This window comes from Hevea brasiliensis, chromosome 2 (assembly GCF_030052815.1).
Source record: "Hevea brasiliensis isolate MT/VB/25A 57/8 chromosome 2, ASM3005281v1, whole genome shotgun sequence".
In the NCBI taxonomy this organism is placed as follows: domain Eukaryota; kingdom Viridiplantae; phylum Streptophyta; class Magnoliopsida; order Malpighiales; family Euphorbiaceae; genus Hevea; species Hevea brasiliensis.
This window is the reverse complement of record NC_079494.1, coordinates 106,852,582-106,874,859: the sequence shown is the minus strand read 5'-3', so window position 1 is coordinate 106,874,859 and position 22,278 is coordinate 106,852,582. Positions and strand designations below refer to the sequence as shown.

The 22,278-nt window shown below is 31.1% G+C and overlaps 2 protein-coding genes and 1 non-coding gene across 5 annotated transcripts; 1 reads left to right on the top strand and 2 right to left on the bottom strand.

Annotated features, from left to right (window-relative positions):
- Positions 1–4,349: 4,349 nt before the first annotated feature.
- Positions 4,350–4,545, bottom strand: LOC131178227 (U2 spliceosomal RNA). The gene has a single exon (XR_009147360.1). It is a non-coding gene; the product is annotated as a U2 spliceosomal RNA (small nuclear RNA).
- A 2,039-nt stretch (positions 4,546–6,584) lies between these two features.
- On the top strand, positions 6,585–10,678 carry LOC110646244 (hypersensitive-induced response protein 2). 3 transcript variants are annotated; one of them, XM_021799637.2, is made up of 6 exons: positions 6,585–6,715; positions 8,396–8,587; positions 8,837–8,957; positions 9,623–9,714; positions 9,805–9,901; positions 10,003–10,678. In XM_021799637.2, exons 2-6 carry the CDS (start codon positions 8,399–8,401, stop codon positions 10,359–10,361), a joined length of 858 nt encoding a protein of 285 aa, XP_021655329.2. In that variant the 5' UTR covers positions 6,585–6,715; positions 8,396–8,398; the 3' UTR covers positions 10,362–10,678. The 3 variants fall into 3 exon arrangements, with proteins under 3 accessions (XP_021655329.2, XP_021655326.2, XP_021655330.2); XM_021799634.2 differs by having other exon boundaries at positions 6,587–6,745; XM_021799638.2 differs by lacking the exon at positions 6,585–6,715 and adding an exon at positions 7,166–7,328.
- A 532-nt stretch (positions 10,679–11,210) lies between these two features.
- On the bottom strand, positions 11,211–15,108 carry LOC110646246 (mitochondrial outer membrane protein porin of 36 kDa). The gene is made up of 6 exons (XM_021799641.2): positions 14,794–15,108; positions 14,615–14,682; positions 13,558–13,668; positions 12,744–12,830; positions 12,220–12,428; positions 11,211–11,825 (listed from the first exon to the last, which is right to left on the bottom strand). The coding sequence occupies exons 1-6, from the start codon at positions 14,840–14,842 to the stop codon at positions 11,519–11,521; spliced, it is 831 nt and encodes a 276-aa protein (XP_021655333.2). The 5' UTR covers positions 14,843–15,108; the 3' UTR covers positions 11,211–11,518.
- Positions 15,109–22,278: the final 7,170 nt, after the last annotated feature.

The following is a 22,278-nucleotide window of genomic DNA, read 5'->3' as shown; positions in this document are numbered from 1 at the left end:
TGTGTTTATAGGTCGGGTAAGTCAAAAACTCCCCGTTGAAAGGTCCACTTTATGGCTGGACTCTATCCGGTTGAATTCTTGAAATTAGGCCCAAATGGGCCTTAAAGTTGGGTTAAGGAATAGTTAGGCTTACTACGGGCCTCGAGGGGTTTAGGCTGGCCCAGGTCCTAGTGCCGGTTCAGCCCATACGTTGGGTCGTGACATTTCGTAGGTAATATTAAGGAGAAAATAGGGAGGAAAATTTCTAAAAAGCATAAAAACTTTTAGCTATAAATTTTTTTCATTGGTAATTAGCAACGAAACGCTTTTCGTAGGTAATATTAAGGAGAAAATAGAAAATAAATTTTTTTTAAAAAATACCTACGAATTTTTTTTTTCGGTAATTACCAACGAAATGCTTTTCGTAGGTAATATTAAGAAGAAAATAGAGAGAAAAAATTCTAAAAAATTCAAAAAATTTTAGCTATGAATTTATTTCATCGGTAATTACCAACAAAACGCTTTTCGTAGGTAATATTAAAGAGAAAATAAAAAATAAAATTAAAAAAAAATACCTATGAAAAACTTTTCGTTGGTACCAACGAAAAGTTTTTCGTAGGTAATATTAAAAAAAAATGGAGAAGAAAAATTCTAATAAACTAAAAAAACTTTACCTACGAAAACTTTTTCGTCGGTAATTACCAACGAAAAGTTTTTCGTAGGTAATATTAAGGAAAAAATAAAGAAGAAAAATTCTAAAAACCTAAAAAAATTTTAGCTATGAATTTGTTTCATCAGTAATTACCAACGAAATGCTTTTCGTAGGTAATATTAAGGAGAAAATAGAAATTAAAATTTTAAAAAAAAATACTTATGAAAAATTTTTTGTTGTAATTACCAAAGAAAAACTTTTCGTAGGTAATATTAAAAAAAATCGAGAAGAAAAATTCTAAAAAACTAAAAAAATTTACCTACGAAAACTTTTTCGTCGGTAATTACCAACGAAACGCTTTTCGTAGGTAATATTAAGGAAAAAATAAAAAAGAAAAATTCTAAAAACGTCAAAAAAATTTAGCTACGAATTTTTTTAGTCTGTAATTACCAACGAAACGCTTTTCGTAGGTAATATTAAGGAAAAAATAAAGAACACAAAATTCTAAAAACCTCAAAAATTTTAGCTACAAAAACATTGAGTCGGTAATTACTAACGAAAAGTTTTTCGTAGATAATATTAGGGAGAAAATAAAGAAGAAAAATTCTAAAAAGCTCAAAAAATTTAGTTATGAATTTTTTTCGTCAGTAATTACTAACGAAACGTTTTTTGTAGATAATATTAAAAAGAAAATAGAAACTAAAAATTATAAACAGGTCAAAAAAATTTTACCTACGAATTAGTTTCGTCAGTAATTACCAACAAAACCCTTTTCGTAGGTAATATTAAAGAGAAAATAGAAAATAAAATTAAAAAAAATACGTACGAAATATATTTAGTCAGTAATTCATCAGTAAATTACAAAAAAATATCAAATTCCCACATCGTTTGTGAATAGATTAGAGGGTAGTAAGTTTGTCTATAAAAGGAAAACCGCTCCCTAACATAAAGCAATTGTGGTATAGTCACATATGTGAGCCCTACTTTGGGCCCTACTAGTATTTTTTTTTAAGTCAATTAAATCTTTAAAAATTATAAATTAATTTTTCATTTAAATTAAAATATTTAATATTTAATTTAAAAATTAAAAAAATTAATTGAAAAATTAAAATTCAATTAAATTAAAATTGAAATTAAAATTAAATTTTAAATTAAATGAAATTTAAAAGTTAATTTAAATTTAAAAAAAATAAAATTAAATAGTAAAGACTAAATTAAAAAATCTTAAATAAAAATTAGCTACGAAAATTTATTTTTATCGGTAATTACTAACGAAAAATTTTACCGGTAAATAGTCGGTAATTTAAAGTAAAAACTAAATTAAAAAATGTTAAATAAAAATTAGCTACAAAAATTTATTTTTGTCGGTAATTACCAATGAAAAATTTTATCGATAAATAGTCGGTAATTTATAAGAATAAAATCTCCTACGAAATTATCTATAAAAAAATTTAAATTTACCTACGAAATAATTCGTCGGTAAATTTAGCGACAACATTTTTTTCATAGGTAAAAATTACCTACGCTAGTATTTATTGACGAAAAAATTTCGTCGGTAAATCATCCATAATACTGATTACCAACGAAATTTAAGTATATTTGGTTGGTAATTTTTACAGCTATTTTTTTTATTTTTTTGTAGTGAATAAAAATAAAATAATATTAAAGTAAATTAAAATTTATTGAATATATAAAAAGAAGAGATAATACAAAGTATTTAACTCTATGCGACTACTTTTATAATATAATTTTAAATTATTTTATTAATTTAAAGATTTATAATTCTTAAATTTTTATAATTAAATGAAATAATTAAAAATTTAAGAATCATTAAATGAGAAATTTATAAAAACATTGAAATATATTTAATATTTTTAGTTAGTTAGTCATAAAAATTATGGTAACAATGATAATAGTCAAGATATTTAATGATAATAGTAATGATAATAATTACTATAGTAAGTGTCATGTGACAGCATTAAAATTTAGAATGCCATGTAGCTGTAGCAATGAAAAATCTTCTTACTTCATAATTTCATATGGCAACATCAAAATTTAGAATATCACGTGAAAAACTTCCCTTTATATATATATATATATATATATATATATATATATATATATATATATATATATGAATTATGGGAGTGAGAGCCTGTCTCTCTTTTAGTAAGAGAATTTCCTCCTCCTCTCTAAAAAGTCTTTGGTCTCTTGTTGCTCAGCAACCATCTCCTACCCTTTGGGGAGGGGACGGTCTGTCCACCTAATTGAAGGGTGGTTTTCTTCTTTCTTTTTGATGGATTGCATAGTTTTGAATTGGAGTTTGTTTAGTTGGTATGCTAGTTTATGGACTTCAACGTGAGAGTTATGGTGCAGTTGACTCAGCTCTTTAGTCTCTGTTTCTGGGGATTTCTTCCCTTAGGCTGGCTTCAATAGTAATGTTGGTGCTACGTGGTCGCCGACTCCATCTCCGTACGAATGACAAGAGAATGAGACCTAGTGTCATCTCAAGTTTTTACCCAATTTGATCTGGCACAGGTCCCCAATTCTGAGTGATATTGTTTTACTACGAAACTCTTCCATTATTGTTTCCTCTGTAAAGAAAATTTTCTTATCTAGGTAGATCAGCCGATGTGTTTCTCCCCTTGTTTTTGTTGAGTTTTTATGTGTGCATTAAGTTTTATTTTTAGGTAGCTCTCCTTTTGCCATCAAATATCGATTGAGGTAGGCCAATGTGGGTGAATATGGGTCTTTATATTGGGCTTGAGTTATGAGTTTTATAGCAATTTTGATAATTTTATATACCATTAATTATCATTCCGTATAGTTAAAAAAAATAATTTTATTAAAAAATATAAAATATTTGAAATTTCATTTTAAAAGTGTTAGTTTTATTAGACAAGACTTAATTGTGTATGAAGTTTCATTTTATTTTATTTTTTTAATTATAAACTTAATTATTGGTATTAAATAACCTTTAGTTTAATAATTAATTTTACCTTAATAATTATTGATATTATATTGAAAGAAAACATTGATAAAAATAAAATAATAAAAACAAAATGCCGAGGGGAATGACCATTTTCATTAATTAAAAATTTAAATTGCATTACTATAATTAATTAAAATTTTTAACATCATTAAAATTTTAGCATGATTTAAAAAGTAAAATATGAAAATAAATATTAAATTATTATTAAAATAAAATAAAATAAAATAATTAATATAATGCACTGGTAAAACAACTAATTTTACTCTATTAATATTTTATACCACTCATTTCTTTAATTATTTTACTTGACTATTATTTTGCGTCATTAAAATTTTAAATTTACTAATTAAATTTTTAAATACTCCAAAAGTAACCTTACTTTCATTAATTTCATCCAATTTTTTATATCCATTATAAAATTTTACATTTGTCTCACTGAATTTTATATTTTTTTATGAAGTAATTGACCCTAAATATACATATAAAACGAATAAAATCAAACGAAGTAATTGACCCTAAATTTAAAATTAAAATTGAATTACAGTTAATGAAAACTATTTTTAGAATTTTTAAAAAATTCAATTTGTTAAATTTATACAAGACTAAGATTAGAATTAAATGGAATTAGCGACGCTAATTTTAATTGAAATGCATAATGTACATACTTAGTGCAAAAAAAAAAAAAATAAGCATCACATCAAGAAAAAACCCTTAAACTGATGTTTTGGTGGGTGCGCCAGGCCCATGCAGTAGTGCAACGCAAGGGCGACGCGCGAAGATCCCAATAGCAAGCTACTGTAATGGACCCTCCCCAAAGAAAAATTAATTTAATATCATGTGGACCAATAGCCCACGTATCAGATATTAAACTGATAAGAACAGATACTACACTTGATCTTAGCCAAAAGGCCGAGAAAGGTATGTTTAGCCAGATCACGTCGACTTGCTTTTATAGCCATTGCTTTCGAGGTTCCATTATTTTCCAAGGCGATGTGGGATAATTTCCACAGTACTACATTAGCCCTATCCCTCCTTTGTTAGGCGAGAACTGATTCTCAGTTACCGCTCACACTGACAAGATGATGGAGAGAGATTTATGATTAAGAGCAATTTGATTCATATGTTTGACAAGGTAGGGAACCAAATTCGAAATGGAATCATTGCAAGCCTAACATTGCCTCCAGAAGGCCAAACATCGTTGCTTAACCTGCCTAAGAGGATTCAATGTTTTGCCTAAGAAAGCTGGCGCTGATATCCATCGTATGCATAAATAAGGAGCTCCACAGTAGTGGAGCAATTACTCTTGGGGCAATTTCCATTAGGTTAAGAAAACTGCAAGCAATAACATTCCAGTCTTGTCAATGAAAAAAATTAGATAAATTTAATTAATTAATTATTTAATAATAATATTAAAATCATTTTTAAAATTCTAAAATTTTAAATTAGTTTCAATTGAAGCTAATTATTAAAAAAAAAAAAAAAAAAAAAAGCACTAAGCCCACGCAATCACTTTCCTTAATAATGGATAAATGATATATAAATAGAAGGAAATTCATCCAACCAAGGTGCGCAACGCAAAGCACGCTGTTTGGTTTTGAAAGGATAAGGAGTAAGGACCACGTCAACTTCCATAATTATTTTCCAAGTATTTGATTCAATGTCTACTCATACATTTATCCAAAAAGTAATGACCAGTTTCCAGGCACTAGCGGAGAATTTTGGAGATTAAAAAAAAAATGCATTTGTAATTGTGGCCCCACTGCCAGCAATTTTGATCGCAATTGCTGACGTTGAACCAAATAATTGACATAGTCTAATCATAAAAAAAAAATCACAAATTCCCATAGTGTATAACTCTATATATATAAATATAGAAAGAGATGAGAATGGGAGAATGTTATTTGAAATTATAATGATAATAAATTAAATTTAATTAATTATTTAAAATAATATATTTTAAGAAAAAAATAAAAAAATATTGTTCTTTTTTTATTATGATAAAATAAAAGAATAAAGTTCAATTCTTTTAAACATTGAAAATCGATCTCTAATCTAAAATAAACTATAACAACTTTTATTAAAAATAATTAAATATTGAAGCTATAATAACTTTTATTATATAGTAAATTTTAAGTTATAAAATCAAAACATTCATATTTCCTTATTATTATTATTATTAAGGTATTTTATTTATAATATTTTAATTGATTAAAGTAATATATTTTATTAATTTTATTTTCTTAAAATTTTTTTAATCAACTTTAATTAGAGAGAAATATGCACAATGTACATTAAAAAAATAAATAATGAGAAATAGGAAAAAAAAATCTATGATAATTTGGTATTATAATAATGAAAGATTTAATTTAATTAGCTATTAAAAATTAATATATCTTAAATAAAATAAAAATATTTTAAAATTGAAAACAAACATTAAATTTTAATATAATTAAATAAAGTCGTTAGATTTTTATTATATGATTTTTGTTTTAAATAATAATAATAATAATAATTATTATTATTATTATCATTAGATAAACTTAAAACATACAATTTCCTTAAGTAGCTAACGAGGGGAAATTATAAGGTGAAGCGGGCATGCCAAGTCAGCCTGATGATTTAGTGCTCCCATCCAATAAAAATATAACGTGTCTTTGTTGTCATTATAAGCACTATTATTGTAATTAAATATCTCTTAAAACATGAATAAATATTTCCTTTTCCACTAATCCAACTCTCATTTTCTTTCAATTTTTTAATTTAGTATAAATAGTAATGTTTAGATTAAAAGATAATTAAATTTTAAATAAAAGAATTTAATTAAATTTTATTATCTCAAAATTTATTCTAAATAAAAAGATTTTATTATAAATAGAAATAAATTAAATTTTATTAATAGAATAACTTTTTAAAAAAGATTTATTCTAAATGGACAAACACTGACAAATATAAAATTTCTATTTCCACACCGAGGCCCACCTGTCATTAACAATAATGCTCGTCTCTTTCGCTGTAATTGCAACGCTGAATTTTCTTCCATTTCTGACAATGTGATTTCCCAGCCCTCCTTCCCTCTTATTTTCTGTGTTGAGGTCAGTGTTTTTCACTTCAAAGCTTGATAGGTGAGAGAAGAATTTTGCTAGTTTTGATGTAACTGTGAATTATAGTTTCAATATGCTCCTGTCCTGCTAGAAAAGAAAATTAGGGTTTCACTCTTGTGATTCGCAGTTTTTATTTTGTGATATTGATGTTATTGGCGTGAAACTAAATAATGGATGTTGACCTCCTTTAGGACAGAGCAATTGTTCACGGTCTCTTCGCTGTACTTGCGTGTTTGTCTTTTTTATTAGAGATTATGATTATATATTTATTTTTTTATTTATTATTTAGTTTACATTTATACGTATAATTAGTAAAATTCCTAGTTGATTTCTCAATTGTATTATATTCAATAAAATTTCTATTTATATGTTTGATTTTTTCTTAGAAAATGACTCAGATATTTCCATGGATAATTTTGTTTGCTAATCAGCGTTGACATTAGCTGTTGTTTCGCTTTTTAAATTTCATGTGTGAATGTGCAGTTTCTATACAAGAATATACCACAAAAACTGTTGCTTCCACTTTTTTCATTCTACATTTATATATAAAGACCGCGTTGTTCTTTGTCAATGCAGCCTTATGAATTGGGTTCTTAGATAGAAGGTGATTATTTCTTATTAGCTTTTGTCTGGAACGGTAACCTCATAATATTTTAAAATGTTTTGCTGATGTTTCTTAAACATATGTTTATTGGTATAAGGAGGTATAGAGCTGCTGTGTGGGCATCTGGGGGGTGGTTTTACTGATGTGTTGTAATTTTATTTGATATTAAAAATTGTAGTCATCAGTTTTTGTTTGTTCTGCTTTGTGTTTATGCGGCTTAAACTGTTTACTGATCTTTGTTAGTATTATTATAATTTATTGAGGGAAACTGGCAGTTGGTATGGAATAAACGATTCTGAGCCATTAACCGGGCAACCTTTTATTTGACATATATATATATATATATATATATATATATGGTTAAGTTGAACATTTAACACGTGATTTCACCTTAAATCTCTTGTTGATCTTACATTTAAGTTTTAATCTGCAGTATGTTCTACTTACAATTGCAAGGGAGCTTTATCTGATTTCCTGTCGTTTGCTTTTATTATTCTGTCATTGATTTCTTTCTTAGTTTTGGTATTCAAATATGGCCTTGTAAGCATTTACTATTTCTTAACAAGTCAAGTAGTATTAGTTCTGGTAAGAGTGAGAATTGATTGGTGAATAAATATGTTCTTGTTAAAGAGTTTCTAGTATGATTTGGTTCTTAGAATGACCAAGATCGCCCATAAAGTGGTATTTTGAAATTGTTGAAAATGGTTTACAAACGTGATTGATTCGTGTTTTCACAGATCAATTTATCAGTTATTATCTTTTCTGATTTAATTTAGTCAACATGTTTCTGTGTACTCTCTGCTAGGATGTCAATTTCTCTTTAGACCTTTTGATTCCTTTGAAAGACACAGGGAAATTTCTTAGCATACTCGTGCATCTGCGGTTCTGCACTCAGAATATGATTAGAGCTTGTATTCTTTTTTTAGGGTCTTTGTGTCATGTTACTTTGTTGATACATATACTAGGATGGTAAATGCCCTGCCATAATGGATACTACGCTTCTGTTGCAATATTCCAAAACATTCCCAGCAGATTCTTACTGATGTTACTGTACTTGGTTTGATCAGAAAATGGGGCAAGTTTTGGGTTGCATTCAAGTGGACCAGTCAACTGTGGCTATCAAGGAAACTTTTGGGAAGTTCGATGATGTGCTTGAGCCTGGTTGTCACTGTTTGCCTTGGTGCTTAGGGAGCCGGTTAGCAGGGCATCTCTCTTTACGTGTGCAGCAGCTGGACGTTCGATGTGAAACCAAAACCAAGGTCTGTTACCTGCATGCATATTCATAACTAGGAAATTACTAGGAACATGTATTTTATTTGATTTATTATAATGATATGGTAAGGGTCCTACTGCAAGGCCAAGGTGGGAATTTTTATAATTTGGATCATATAAAAGATTTTCTGAGTGCAAACTTCTTATTTGTTTTCAGCCTTTTTTGTGTTATAAACATTTTATGAAAATCAAAAGTGCAACTATTAGCAGGTCCTGATTTATGCTTTTATCCTCAGGATAATGTGTTTGTTACTGTGGTTGCTTCTGTTCAATACCGAGCATTGGCAGAAAAGGCTGCGGATGCTTTCTATAAGCTCAGCAATACCAGAGCACAGATCCAAGCCTACGTCTTTGATGGTACAAATTTTTAGTTTAGCTTGGCATGAGATTTTAAATTTTCAGAATTTTTGTTAGTTGCTCCTGATCCTTCCCACCTCCTTTTTTTCCCTCTGTTAGATTCCTGTTCTAGCTTTGCGTCCTGAATTATCACCATAGGCAGATTGTTGAGGTCTCACATATGCTATTGTTAGCATATGATGGGATACAATCTCCCACCACTGTAGATTCTGACATAATTTTTTAAGATGCAGTGTTGTGCAATTGTACTCTCGTACTTTTTATCAAAATAAGGAAATTGAGAATCAAATTCTCTCTGGGTTCCATATTCATGATATGCTTTCTTGGAATTATAAATTAGATTGGTTATGAGAACCTGAACTGTTCAGCTGAACTGTTCAGCCATGTGGGGATATTGGGCCCAATTTCCATAAACTTAGTGGAGAAAGAGGTTAGCAATGCTTAAAATGATGCACTTCCTTTTTATTTTTTAACAAGGGGTTTCTTTCTATCACTGTGATTTTTTGGTGAACATTTTACCGTCTTGTTTTCTTAGTAATTTATGATTTGTTAGGTCGCGAGTGTTGGGAAGGAAAGTTTTGCTTGATTTGAGCTGTAGAATAGTCATAAGGTTGAGTTTTTGGATTTAGGCCTACTACAATTCATGTGACATCTTGTTTCTTTAGTTATTAGGGCAAGCGTTCCAAAGTTGGATTTGGATTCAACCTTTGAACAAAAAAATGATATAGCAAAAGCTGTGGAAGAGGAACTTGAGAAGGTACTTTCCAGAACGCTTTTCTTTGGTTTAAAATTAATCAAATAATGTGGTCTCCCTAATACCTTGTTCTCTTTAATTGTGGATATGTAGGCCATGTCGCATTATGGATTTGAGATAGTTCAGACTCTTATTGTGGATATTGAGCCAGATGAGCATGTGAAGAGGGCAATGAATGAGATCAATGCAGGTATAACATTGTACCCTCTTTGCTGTTGTGATCTGACTAATGTTTACTCTGAAAACATAGGAAGCCCTTAAAAATGACATATTTGTCATTCATTGTAACAGCTGCTAGAATGAGGGTGGCTGCCAATGAAAAAGCTGAAGCAGAGAAGATATTGCAGATTAAGCGAGCTGAGGGAGATGCAGAGTCAAAATATCTGGCAGGTCTTGGTATAGCTAGGCAGCGCCAGGCCATTGTAGATGGGCTGAGAGACAGTGTTCTAGCTTTCTCTGTGAATGTTCCAGGGACAACTTCAAAGGATGTTATGGACATGGTTCTAGTGACCCAATACTTCGACACCATGAAGGAGATTGGTGCATCCTCAAAGTCCAACTCTGTGTTCATCCCTCATGGACCTGGTGCCGTGAGAGACATTGCCAGCCAGATCAGGGATGGTCTTCTTCAGGCCAACTCAAGCCAATAACATTTCGAGTTTCTATAGTATTTGAACAAGTTTGTTGGTATTGTGAAAAGCTCTTTGATCTTGCTTTCTCTACTTTTATATGGTACAGAATCCTCAATAAATGTCCGTAACAGGATTACCTTCCTGGAGAAAAATATTTAAGTGTCCAAGTGTGTAATCACAGTACATTTCTTTCTATGCTTCGAAGTATTAGTAATGAACGGAGTCCCAATGTTGTTCATAGTATTTATGTTGAACTTGGTTGTGATGTGCTAAGATGCATCCATGATGTTGATACAAGGAAATATTTGGAGTTGTGGATTGCAAGTTTATAATCATTCAGAGTATGTTGTTGTATGTGACAATAAAGTTCATAATAGTTCTGCATCGGTAGAATTGCTTGAGCTGTATGTCTAGTTGAGGCTCTCAATTGGCTCTAGCGTTGTTAAAAGGAAGAATATTTCCATCAGGTAAATTCAGAGAGGAGTTGTTGAGTGCAATACTCCACTCATCAAAAAGAAATAGCAAAGCGGTTTCATAAGCTGGTCAGGTTTTGTACTAGCAGATAGACGAAGAAAATAATTCAGCAAGCTGTTATCAAAAACAGGGTGCATGGTGATGGGTACGGGCTTTAAAGCAATTAAATAGTATTATTTTAATATAATTTCGCAATCAACTATTTCCTTAGCACTTTTGACATTTTCTATCACAGAAGCCATCCAGGACATTCAACCGTGCTAAATGAATAAATCAATTCCAGTTCTGCCTAAGATTTAGCAACAACTGAACTTTGTAATCAAGATCCAAGCTTTTAGTCCCAGCTCAAGATAACAAAAAAGCTGAAATAACAGCTCAGAAAAATACTCGGAATGAAAAACAACAATCATGTCACTGAAACAAGATTTCCATGTGCAGTACTATAATTGCTTTGCATGTATAGGCGGATGCATAATCCAAAAGAGCAAATTGAAAATGGTCCCGACACCAACTAGAATTATTTTCTACAACCCATAACCACCAAGATATATGAACCCAATATGACAACAGAAACAGATGGAATGTTCACTTGATTAAAAAAATTTTGAAAAAAAGGATAGTTGTCATTTTTCCTCGCATTATTGCCGTCCATTGCTAGGAAAAGGCAAGAGCCTTCTAGTCACCCAAAAAAGTTGATTAGTCTAGGGCTTGAGAGCCAAGGCCAATCCAATCTTAGCACTCTTTTCAATTGCCCTTGTGTCCACCTCTCCAGAAATGGTGAAAAGCGACTTGGGGCGCCACTCGTGCTGGATGAGAGCGCTTGCTCTGCCATAGTTGTTCACCCGAGCCTTCACTGTGGTCAAGGGGTCAAGTGCATGCTGTGTGCCAATAGTCAATGTGTTCTCATTGCTTGAAAAACTGTGTGTCAGCTCTGCACCAACAGCTGTATTAGTCAATGGGCTCACTGCGTGGTAATAGGAAGCAGTAAGAGTATCCCCTTTATCATTCCTGTGGTCATTTCACAAGAACAGAAAATGAGAGAATAGATGAGAAGAGGGACGAGAAAATTTTGATCAATAATGAAAACCACAGGACCCAAAGAGATGTAAACACTAAACAACATAAACACTTGACTTCAATATTTGCACGAGATACTAATTTTATGGTCCAAAAAAAATTTTATTCTAGCCAAGACAATCTAAATTAAATTCAGGAGTAACTATGCCAGATTTATCACCTTCAAATGCCTATACACTTAAGAAGTATTTAAGGGAACAGAGCAGTTCACAATAGTACAGTTCTGTCAGTGAAAAGATTCACTAACTGTGCCCAAGTGTATGATGTTACATCATATGAATGACTAAAAATTTATCTTCTTTTTTTTTTTGCAGAAGGAACTCACAATGTGAGAGATGCAATAAGATCAGCATTGGTATAATTCAACCCTGCATTCAATTTGGTGAAGTTCCCAGTGGATGTGTCAAATGAGAGATCAGTCCCAAGAGCAACATCATTGTTCCCGACCACACCTGAGAAGTTTACAATCGGATTTGCAGTGAACCCAATGCTAGTGCTTATCCCAGCATACTCATGCTGGTATTGGAGTTCCACCTGTGAACATAATCACCAGTCAGATCATACATAGAGTTGAAACTAATGGCATCCAAGAAACCATGATGTGTCCGGCAATGCAGCAAGCAAGTTCAGAAAACAAGAAATGAATGAAGTCCCCATTCAATCGCAATTACCATAGATCAGATCATTGACTAGCAATTTATAATATCTGGCAAAAGGCTCTTTTTCCCCATCAATCAACCAACTTCACAAATGAAAAGGTTAATACAATCCTCTAATTAACCAGCATGTAAAAGAGATAATAGCAAGTGAAACTGATTAACAAGGAAGAATGGCTCAGAGGCTGCTTGCCTTGCCAGATCTCTGATCAGGAACTTTGAAGCTAAAGATTGTCTTGAGTCCAGGAGCAGGCTGATCAACAGTGATGGTTGTGAATAGCTACAGATACACATAATAGTATTTAGTTGAATGATCATAATTTCATATGATAAAGAATATATGGAATAGACATCCACTACATAACAAAACATAATTCCAATTAGTTATGATAGAAATGCCAAAATGAACTCTATATTTTGAAGACAGGTAAAAAAGATGGGCTGCATACAACCAAATGTTTACATGCAATACTCATATAATGCAGTTATTTTACAGACCTATCTCCCAAGTGAAAATGCCTCTTGCATCTTAACAAACTATAACGTGCTACCATAGAAGTTTACATCTCCAGTAAAAATATCAAAAATAAAGATAGAAGAATGCCCCATTTAGAAAGAAACAATTCTTGGTGATAGACGATGGAGCTGAAGATGCAAAGACAAGATTCATAACAGGCATCACAAGACAACTTTCTACAATACACTTCTCCAAAGTTTTGCATAAAAGTTTGCAAGTTTAATAGGTTTGAGTGCCATGGAATGTAAGCAAGAATCACATAAAGCAATGTTTCAGAGATTAGAATAACTCCCATCTGTATCTTTAAAACTGCAGATTTCATAGTTTCTATACAGTATAAAACAAGAAGAGGATACAGGAATATATATTTTTTATATCTACCAACAGCAATGCACAAACTCAGATAACAAAGCCAATAAACAAAAATAAACATAAGAAATCAAAGATAAAGAATCCAGAACAAATACCCAATCAATGTTTTGCAACTTACATTGGAGTTTGTGTCCACTTTCACGTCAGTTGTGATATTCTTGTTCTTCAACTGACTGCTTACATCTGCCAAATACAATTCACCTTTCTTAACTCCACTTGAAGTGATTGCCTGAAACAGCGACGAAATAAACATCAGAAAACAACAAAGTAACCTATCATTTATTACAAGAAGCATATGTGCACATCCAGCAGCGTAGGAAGCAGCATTAAAGAAGCTCGTTGCACACATTACACCACAACTATTCACATAGAAAGCACACAGAGGTAGAAATGTCCACACACAGAGCAATGCACAGATAAGCAATGATAGCCAAAACAGATATTCGAACACATGCCAACCAGAAACTCCGAGCTCCCTGAAGATTCTTTTTTGGACAAAAGCCATTTCCAATGATGAAATGGAAGGCCAAGATGCTATTCTGGAAATCTCTCATGTGAGAGTAGTGTGGGAATGATATATCAAATGCATAAACAAATTTGGCAACAAAGAAACCAGATGCTACACAAATCCATTTTCAGCAGTCATGCAGGTGATCCATCCGCCTTTTTCATGTGGGAAACAAGGACAAATATAAGAACACCCATCATATAAAAACGCACAACAGGAAATTAATCACATGACGTGCAACACGAGAAGTAATCACCAAATGAAAGAACACATACAATTTGATGGATCTTACTCAAATAAACGTAACTTACAATTTCAAAACAGTGGAAAATGGCAGAAAATCTATCAATTTGGATGCTTTAGAAGATGGACTAAATTATTACTATTTAGAGTCCTGAAATTCAATCATGAAAATCAAATAAATTTGAAGAGAAATTTCAAGATTTATCCAGCTGAACCTTCCATGAGCGCATAGGCGATTCTTGTTTATTAAATATAACATGAGAGCAAAGTATAGTTTTCTTTCATTTTCATTCCTTTTCTTAGCAACTAAACAAAGAATAAATCCCGAAAAATAAAAAACCAAACTCTTACAAATTAATCTGCCAATGAAGCCGATATTTAAATGCCAGTAAAATCAAAATTTCTATAAAAAAGAAAAACTCACAACTCCAGTAGAGGTGTAGGTAGTGAAAGTAAATTTGTGGTCGCCCTGGTAATCCTTGTAGAGAAGATCTACAAAATGTCAAGAAAAAAAAAATTAAGAAACAACATTCAAAAACTAAACCAAGCGGTAAACGATCGTAAACACACCAAATCAAGCAAAACAGCAGAATTATACAGAACCTCTTGCTTTCTTGCCAATATCAGAGTAGAGACCAGGGCCTTTCCCCATGATTTTCCCGAGAAAATGGAAAGGAAAATGAGAAGAGAAATGAAGGGCTTCACTGTAGAGTGACTTGCAGAGTATCGCACAAAAAAAAAAAGGAAAACCCTAATGTTGTTGCTGTTGGTCTCTATTACGAGGTGCGATTTGAACCGTTGGATCTTTTGGGGCTGAGATATTCGGTGTCGTGGCCGTTGATTTACAGTGAAAAGGAGTGCTAGGTTGTTGTGACCTTGAGAATCGGGACAAGGGGTACGGGCATATTCGCCTTCGCGGTTCTATTTTTCACTGGTGTGGCGTGCTCATTTAAATTTTCTTTTTCAAAAAAAAAAAGTCCGTGGAAAATGACTTAAATTAATTTTTTTTATTCAAAAATGATTCTTATAATTACTTTATTTTAAATAAAGAATACTTATTTTATTTTAAAAATTTAAACTTTACAAAATTTTTAAAATTTATTTCATGCATGTGGATGTAAAATAATATTTAATATTTATATTATTAAATTATCATTCAATTAATAATTATATGACGTATATAATCAATTAATATAAAAAAATGTGATTTAAATTCTGTTTGTTTTAAAAAAAATATTTTTGTATAAAATATTTTTTTATATTTTTTAGTATTTGATGTATTTAAAAAAATTAATTAATTAAAAATATTTTCTGAATCAAACAGAAAATAAAATAATTTTTAAAAAAATAATTTTTTTGTTTAAAAAAATTATTTTTTTATTTTTTAAACTTTAATAATTTTATTAAAATGTAAAAATATTATATATATATATATATATATTATTTTAACTTTATAATTAAATAATAAAAAATATTTTCATAAAAAATAATTTTTTAAAAAATATTTTTTATATATAAATTATTTTTTATGAAATAAATGAGGTTAAAATAAATAAAATAAATTTATCAATAATGAATATGAGTTTATTAAAAGAAAAAAAAAATGTAGAGACTACGGCTGATTAGTAGCACAACTACAAATTAAATTTAGGATAGACATTGTTGAGCAGTATGATCATTTCGGATATGATTTTGTTTTGTTTGCTTAGTTGATCTTATGCAATCTTATATATTGTTTACGTCATTGTTTCAATAATTAAAATTGAGCTATTATTTGAATGTCATAATACTTGAATTGCGTCAAGCACAAAATTTAGAGAGGCATGTCAATGTGTTACTATTAGCTTTCTCATACGATCAATTGCCTCTAACGTTGAGACAGTGAGCAAAGATGGGACTATTAAGCTACCGAGCTACTCTAGCAAGCTCAGTTTATGAGGTTTAAATAATGATTTTGGTCATTCCTCACCGTCAATGAGGCTTTGCATGAAGCCAAGCATGAGTTTGCATTATTTACCATTGTTGAAAGCTAGCTAATATAAGAACTCAAATTAGGCACATTGAAGGCGACTGAACAAAGCCATGTATAAGATGGTAAACTTTCTTTTGAGGTAGTTCTCAGGAAAGAGAAAGAAAGTTTTGTTTCTTCTTGAGACTTAAGTCCTCTAACTTTGCTAGGCAGCGACTGCTTCTCCCGCCCTTTATAATCAGGGATGGCTCTTCTTCATTCCTTCCAGTCATGGGTTGCTCTCTCCATCTTTAGGTGGTATGTAGATAGGTGTTCTGGCTCTACTTTACTTCAGTGATTCTGATTTTCAACGGGAGAGCACTTGTGTAGATTTGCATTTTTTGCTATTTCATGTGTGACTTGTTTAGCTTTCTTTGTGTTAATTTGTTTTAGTATATCTTAGTCTTGCAAGTATTCGGATTCGATAATACATGATGTGAGGAGAAACTGTGAGGGTGGATCATGAGATGCAGACTAGGAGGCTGACCCGAAAAACACGATTGGAATGTAAAAGAATATCATTATCGCTTCGTCCTCTCGCAACTTATGGTTTTGTTGCATTCACCGGAGGATCTTGCTAGAATTATGACTCAAAATCCTAATGAGATTTTGAGAGAAATCTTTTCCTAATTTGAGTGGAAGAAATATTCCTCAATAGGATGGAGGAATATTTTTTATAATAAGTAGAACTTTTATTTTAGTGTTATTCATAAATTGAGTAAGACTCATAATCAGATAAGGATTGAAGGAATTAATACTACAAATAGGAGAATAATGGAAAAGGTTATTTGGCTTTTGCCCATTGAAGATAGTGGTTTTCAGCTCATGTAGTGAGGCTGTTGCCCATTATAGAGAGGGGTCTCGCCAATTGCTGAAGATTTGGCTCTGCCCATTGATGAGGGGCACTTGCCCATTGCAAGCTTCGGCCTAAGGTAGAGTGAGGACATAGAATTCAAAAGGAATTTATTCTTGTCCATTGATGAGAGGGCTCTTGCCCATATAATTGAAGGCACCCTTTGTGGTGTAGTATTGTAATAGTAAATATATTAGGTTATGTCTAAAGTAGACTGAGAGGGACTAACTAATATATTTACTATGAGTAATTATGTAACATGAGTTTTCTTGGGTGTAATTGGGTTAATGGGTAATATAGCTTTGAGTTTGTAATGATGATTTATTTATTTATTGATAGTGAAAGATGGCATACCCGTGAATGTAGCCCTATGTGAAGAGGGTGAACCACGTAAATATTGGTGTTTCATATGTTTGCTTGTTTCTTCGTAATTTACACGCTTCTGCGGTACACAACAAATTGGTATCAGAGTATGGGGATGATCTTGGTGAGTTTGGTTGAAGGTGGAGCTATTGTGATATGTGAAAAGTTGCACATGCAACAATGGTGATGCAAGTTCAAGGTGATGGAGAGATAAAATTTAGTTAGAGCTCTTGATCCGAAATAAAGATGGTTGATGACGCGAAGATTTTTTAAAGAAAGAAGCAAGTTACACCCAAGATGAAGATTGAAGAATTGATGATTTGAAGAATTTAAGCTCAAGCATGGGGATTTGATGATTTGATGACACCCAAGAATTTGAGGTATGCAATTGTTGATGAATTTTGAGTCAAGATGGAGATTATTAGAATTATGATTCAAAATCCTAATGGGATTTGGAGAGAGATCTTTTTTCAATTTGAGTGGGAGAAATATTCCTCAATAGGATGGTGGAATATTTCCTATAATGAGTAGAACTCTTATTTTAGTATTATTCCCAAATTGAGTAGGACTCCTAATCAGATAAGGATTGAGAGAATTAACACTATAAATAGGAAAATGATGGAAAATATTATTTAGCTTTTGCCCATTGAAGAGAGTGGCTTTCAACTCATGGAGTGAGACTGTTGCCCAAGGTAGAGAGGGGTCCAATTGCTAAGGATTTGGTTCTGCCCATTGATGAGGGGCACTTGCCCATTGCAGTGGAGAGGGGCTTCGGCTTAAGATGAAGTAAGGATATAGAATTCAAGAAGAAGGTATTCTTGTCTATTGATGAGAGGGCTCTTGCCCATATAGTTGAAGGCACCATTTGTGGTTTAGTGTTGTAATAGTAAATATATTGAGTTATGTCTAGAGGAGACTGAGAGGGACTAACTAATATATTTACTATGAGCAATTATATAGTATGGGTTCTATTGGGTGTAATTGGGTTAATTGGTAATATACCTTTGAGATTTATTTATTGATAGTGGAAGATGACATGCTCGTGGATATAGCCCTATGTGGAGAGAGTAAACCACTAAATATTGGTATTTTGTATGTTTCCTTATTTATTTGCAGTTTACATCCTTCCGTGGTGCACAACAAATTGGTATAAGAGCATGGAGATGATCTTGGTGAGTTTGGTTGAAGGTGGAGCTATTGTGATACATGAAAAGTTACACATGCAACAATGGTGATGCAAGTTCAAGGTGATGGAGAGATAAAATTTAGGTGAAGCTCTTGATCCGAAATCAAGATGGTTGATGAAACAAAGATTTTTTGAAGAAAGAAGCAAGTTACACCCAAGATGAAGATTGAAGAATTGATGTTTTGAAGGGTTTAAGCTAAAGCATGGAGATTTGATGATTTGATGACACCCAAGAATTTGAGCTATGCAATTATTGATGGATTTTGAGTCAAGGTAGAGATTATTAGAATTATGACTCAAAATCCTAATGAGATTTGGAGACAAATCTTTTTCCAATTTAAGTGGGAGAAATATTTTATATAATGAGCAGAACTCTTATTTTAGTATTATTCCTAAATTGAGTAGGATTCCTAATCAAATAAGGATTGAGGGAATTAATACTACAAATAGGAGAATAATGGAAAATGTTATTTAGCTTTTGCCCATTGAAGAGAGTGGCTTTCAGCTCATGGAGTGAGACTATTGCATATTGTAGAGAGGGGTCTTGCCAATTGCTAAGGATTTGTTTCTGCCCATTGACGAGGGGCAGTTGCCCATTGTAGTGGAGAGAGGCTTCGGCCTAAGATGGAGTAAGGGCATAGAATTCAAGAGAAATGAATTCTTGTCCGGGCTCTTGCCCATATAGTTGAAGGCACCTTTTGTGGTGCAGTGTTGTAATAGTAAATATATTGGGTTATGTCTAGAGGAGACTGAGAGAGACTAACTAATATATATGAGTTCTATTAGGTGTAATTGGGTTAATGGGTAATATAGCTTTGAGTTTGTAATGATGATTTATTTATTTATTGATAGTGGAATATGATATACCCGTGGATGTAGCCCTATGTGAAGATGATGAACCACGTAAATATTGGTGTTTCATATGTTTACTTGTTTCTTTGCAGTTTATACGCTTTCGCGGTACACAACTGATCTAATGGTTCAACTTCTGGTTGGTTTGCCTAGAGGCTCTTGGGATGTGTATAGGATGAGAAAATCCTTTGAGCGTGGTTAGATGTCATTCCTTTGCATGGTTGTCATTTTGCCTCGAAGAGATTTCTGCGATGCTTCTCTAAGTGTTGAGTTTTGTTTCAGAATTGAAAATTTGGTTTGGAGATAGTGTGGAGCTATGGAATTTTGCACAATAATATGTCGAATTATGATTAGCCGGTTCGAATCACCCAATATTGACCTAAAGACTCTGGCATTCGTATGAATTTTAATTAACTAGGTAATTAGCTCGTGTGGACTGTGGAGGTTGTTTGTAATTGGCCCAAGGGCCTTGTGCTTAGTAATTTAAATCAATGAAATCTGCATCTACCTATTGGTAAAAAAAAAAAAAAAAAAAAAAAAAAAAAACACCGAGGCACGTATAGCGTATTTGAGTTTTGGCATACACTCTGTAAAAGGAGGGACTCCACCGTAACATTTATTGCATGCTGCACGTGCTCAGTGACAGATTAGGAGGTGAATGAATGAATCTTGATTCCTCATCGCCCTATAGATCAATAATTTGATCTTGAAAATACCCTATGTGACCTTTGACTATTATAGGGTGAAGAATTGATGGTAGCCGAGGGGAAAAAAAATGATGGTAGCATGTTACTCACATATATAAAGGATCATGTAGAGACTCTAAAAATAGACAAAAGATCAACCATCTACAAAATAAAAGAGTTGGTTTTCTTTTGATGGTATTTGCATCGTGAACATAATTTTTTTTTCCTTATAAATTGATTTTCGATTAATATTTGTTTGTGATTAAAAGTTCAAATTCTTGAAAATAGACCATTCATGTGTTTGAGCGCATTAATAATTATAATTTATATTCACGTAATTTTTGTATTAAAATTATTTAATGCTATCTTATCATTTCAAAACAATTCTATTACAATTAAATATATTAACTTTATTAACCAAATAAAAGATTTTTAAATTTTTAAATTTTAAATTCCAAATTTTGAATTAAATATTTAAAATCTAAATTTAAAATTTAAATGCAGTCTAAGAAAATTTTATGTGTCATATTAATATGTACAATTAAATTATGTATAAACAATTTAGTGTTGATATTATAATTGATATAATACGGATAAAAATTCAATCTGAATCGAATGAGGTTCGGGTCTTGAAACCCGAACTAAGGTTAAACACTAGGAGGCAGGTCACGAGGTGTTCGATTAAGACACTAGGTATTTAGACAAATAATGAAGTACTCGAATGAAATAAGATATTTGTAGTGGTCAAAATAAATATATGATTGAATAAGTAATGAGTGATCAGATAATGGAGAGACATAGGATAAAAGTATGTCTTATGTTATAGTCGGGAATATAATATATATTAGTTGACACCTCTGTAAAAAGTGAAATCAATTTATATAAAATATAGATTAATCTGAAAAAGGTAACATTCTCTATCCTATAAATAAGAGTTATGATAATATCAAAAGTACGTAATTTTTTTTTATTTTTTTTTATTAGTATTTATTTTTTTAATATTTAATGATATGAGCGTTAGAGTGGTTTAGCTCATGATAATCAATTTCATCTTTTTTTTTTTTTTTTATATAATTTCAGCCAATATTTGATGAGATTTCAACTCAAAAATCATAGACAACGTCAATAATACAAGTGATTGTTTTATGTATCTGTCGCACATGAACATTCTCAAAATTATATAGAGTTACTTTTCCTATATTTCACAAAGGATTTATAATGAATATTCTAGAATTTATCAGCAGCAACATATGCAGACTACAGTTGGACTTGCAGAGCTGCCCAGCTTATCTCATTATGTTTAATAATAAGATGTTGACGCTTATAATTTACGCAAAGTGAAGATAAAGATGAGATTATACGCATCTATTCTTCCAAGGAAGCCGAAAGATTTGAACAAAAAAAAGCAGAAAGAAAAATAAAAAAAAAAAGGAAATTTTGCATTTGCACGGCGCCACGCTGCTTTCTCTGAAAAGAAAGGTTTCAGCCGGACAAAAGACAAATAACCGCCAACTTTCACTTTCGGTTAAACTGCAAACGATTTCCCAATCCCCACCCCGCATCCATTCATTGCTTCGTTGAGTTTAGCTGGAATTATTATTATTATTTTTTAATAAAAATATTTATATATATATTAATTAAAATATTAAAAAATAATTTAAAATTATGTTAAATTTTAATTATAACACATTAAAATAATAAATAATTATTTTTTAAAATTATTCCTTTTAATAATATTTAAAATAAAATTTTCTTCTGAAGAGCATTTTTTATCCATCAACTATAATAGCAAATGGGCATGTAATGAATATAACATTTCACAATTAATTAAATTCATATTAAATATTATTTTAATAATTTTTTTAAAAATATTATTTAATTATTAATTTGAAAATTAAATGTGATTTAACATATAATTAGAAGGTTAAGTTATTAAATAAATTGATAAATTTTAAATTAATAATAAAAATAACAAAATAAAAATAAAGTAAATTAACTATTAAATAATCATATCAGGCACTTCAAATGAGATTGGCTTATCAATTCAGAATTAAAAAAATCTTCATCTTTTATTTTTTCAGCAAAATCTTCATCTTTTAAGAAATTAAATCTAACTATGTTCATAAAATCCAATATTCAA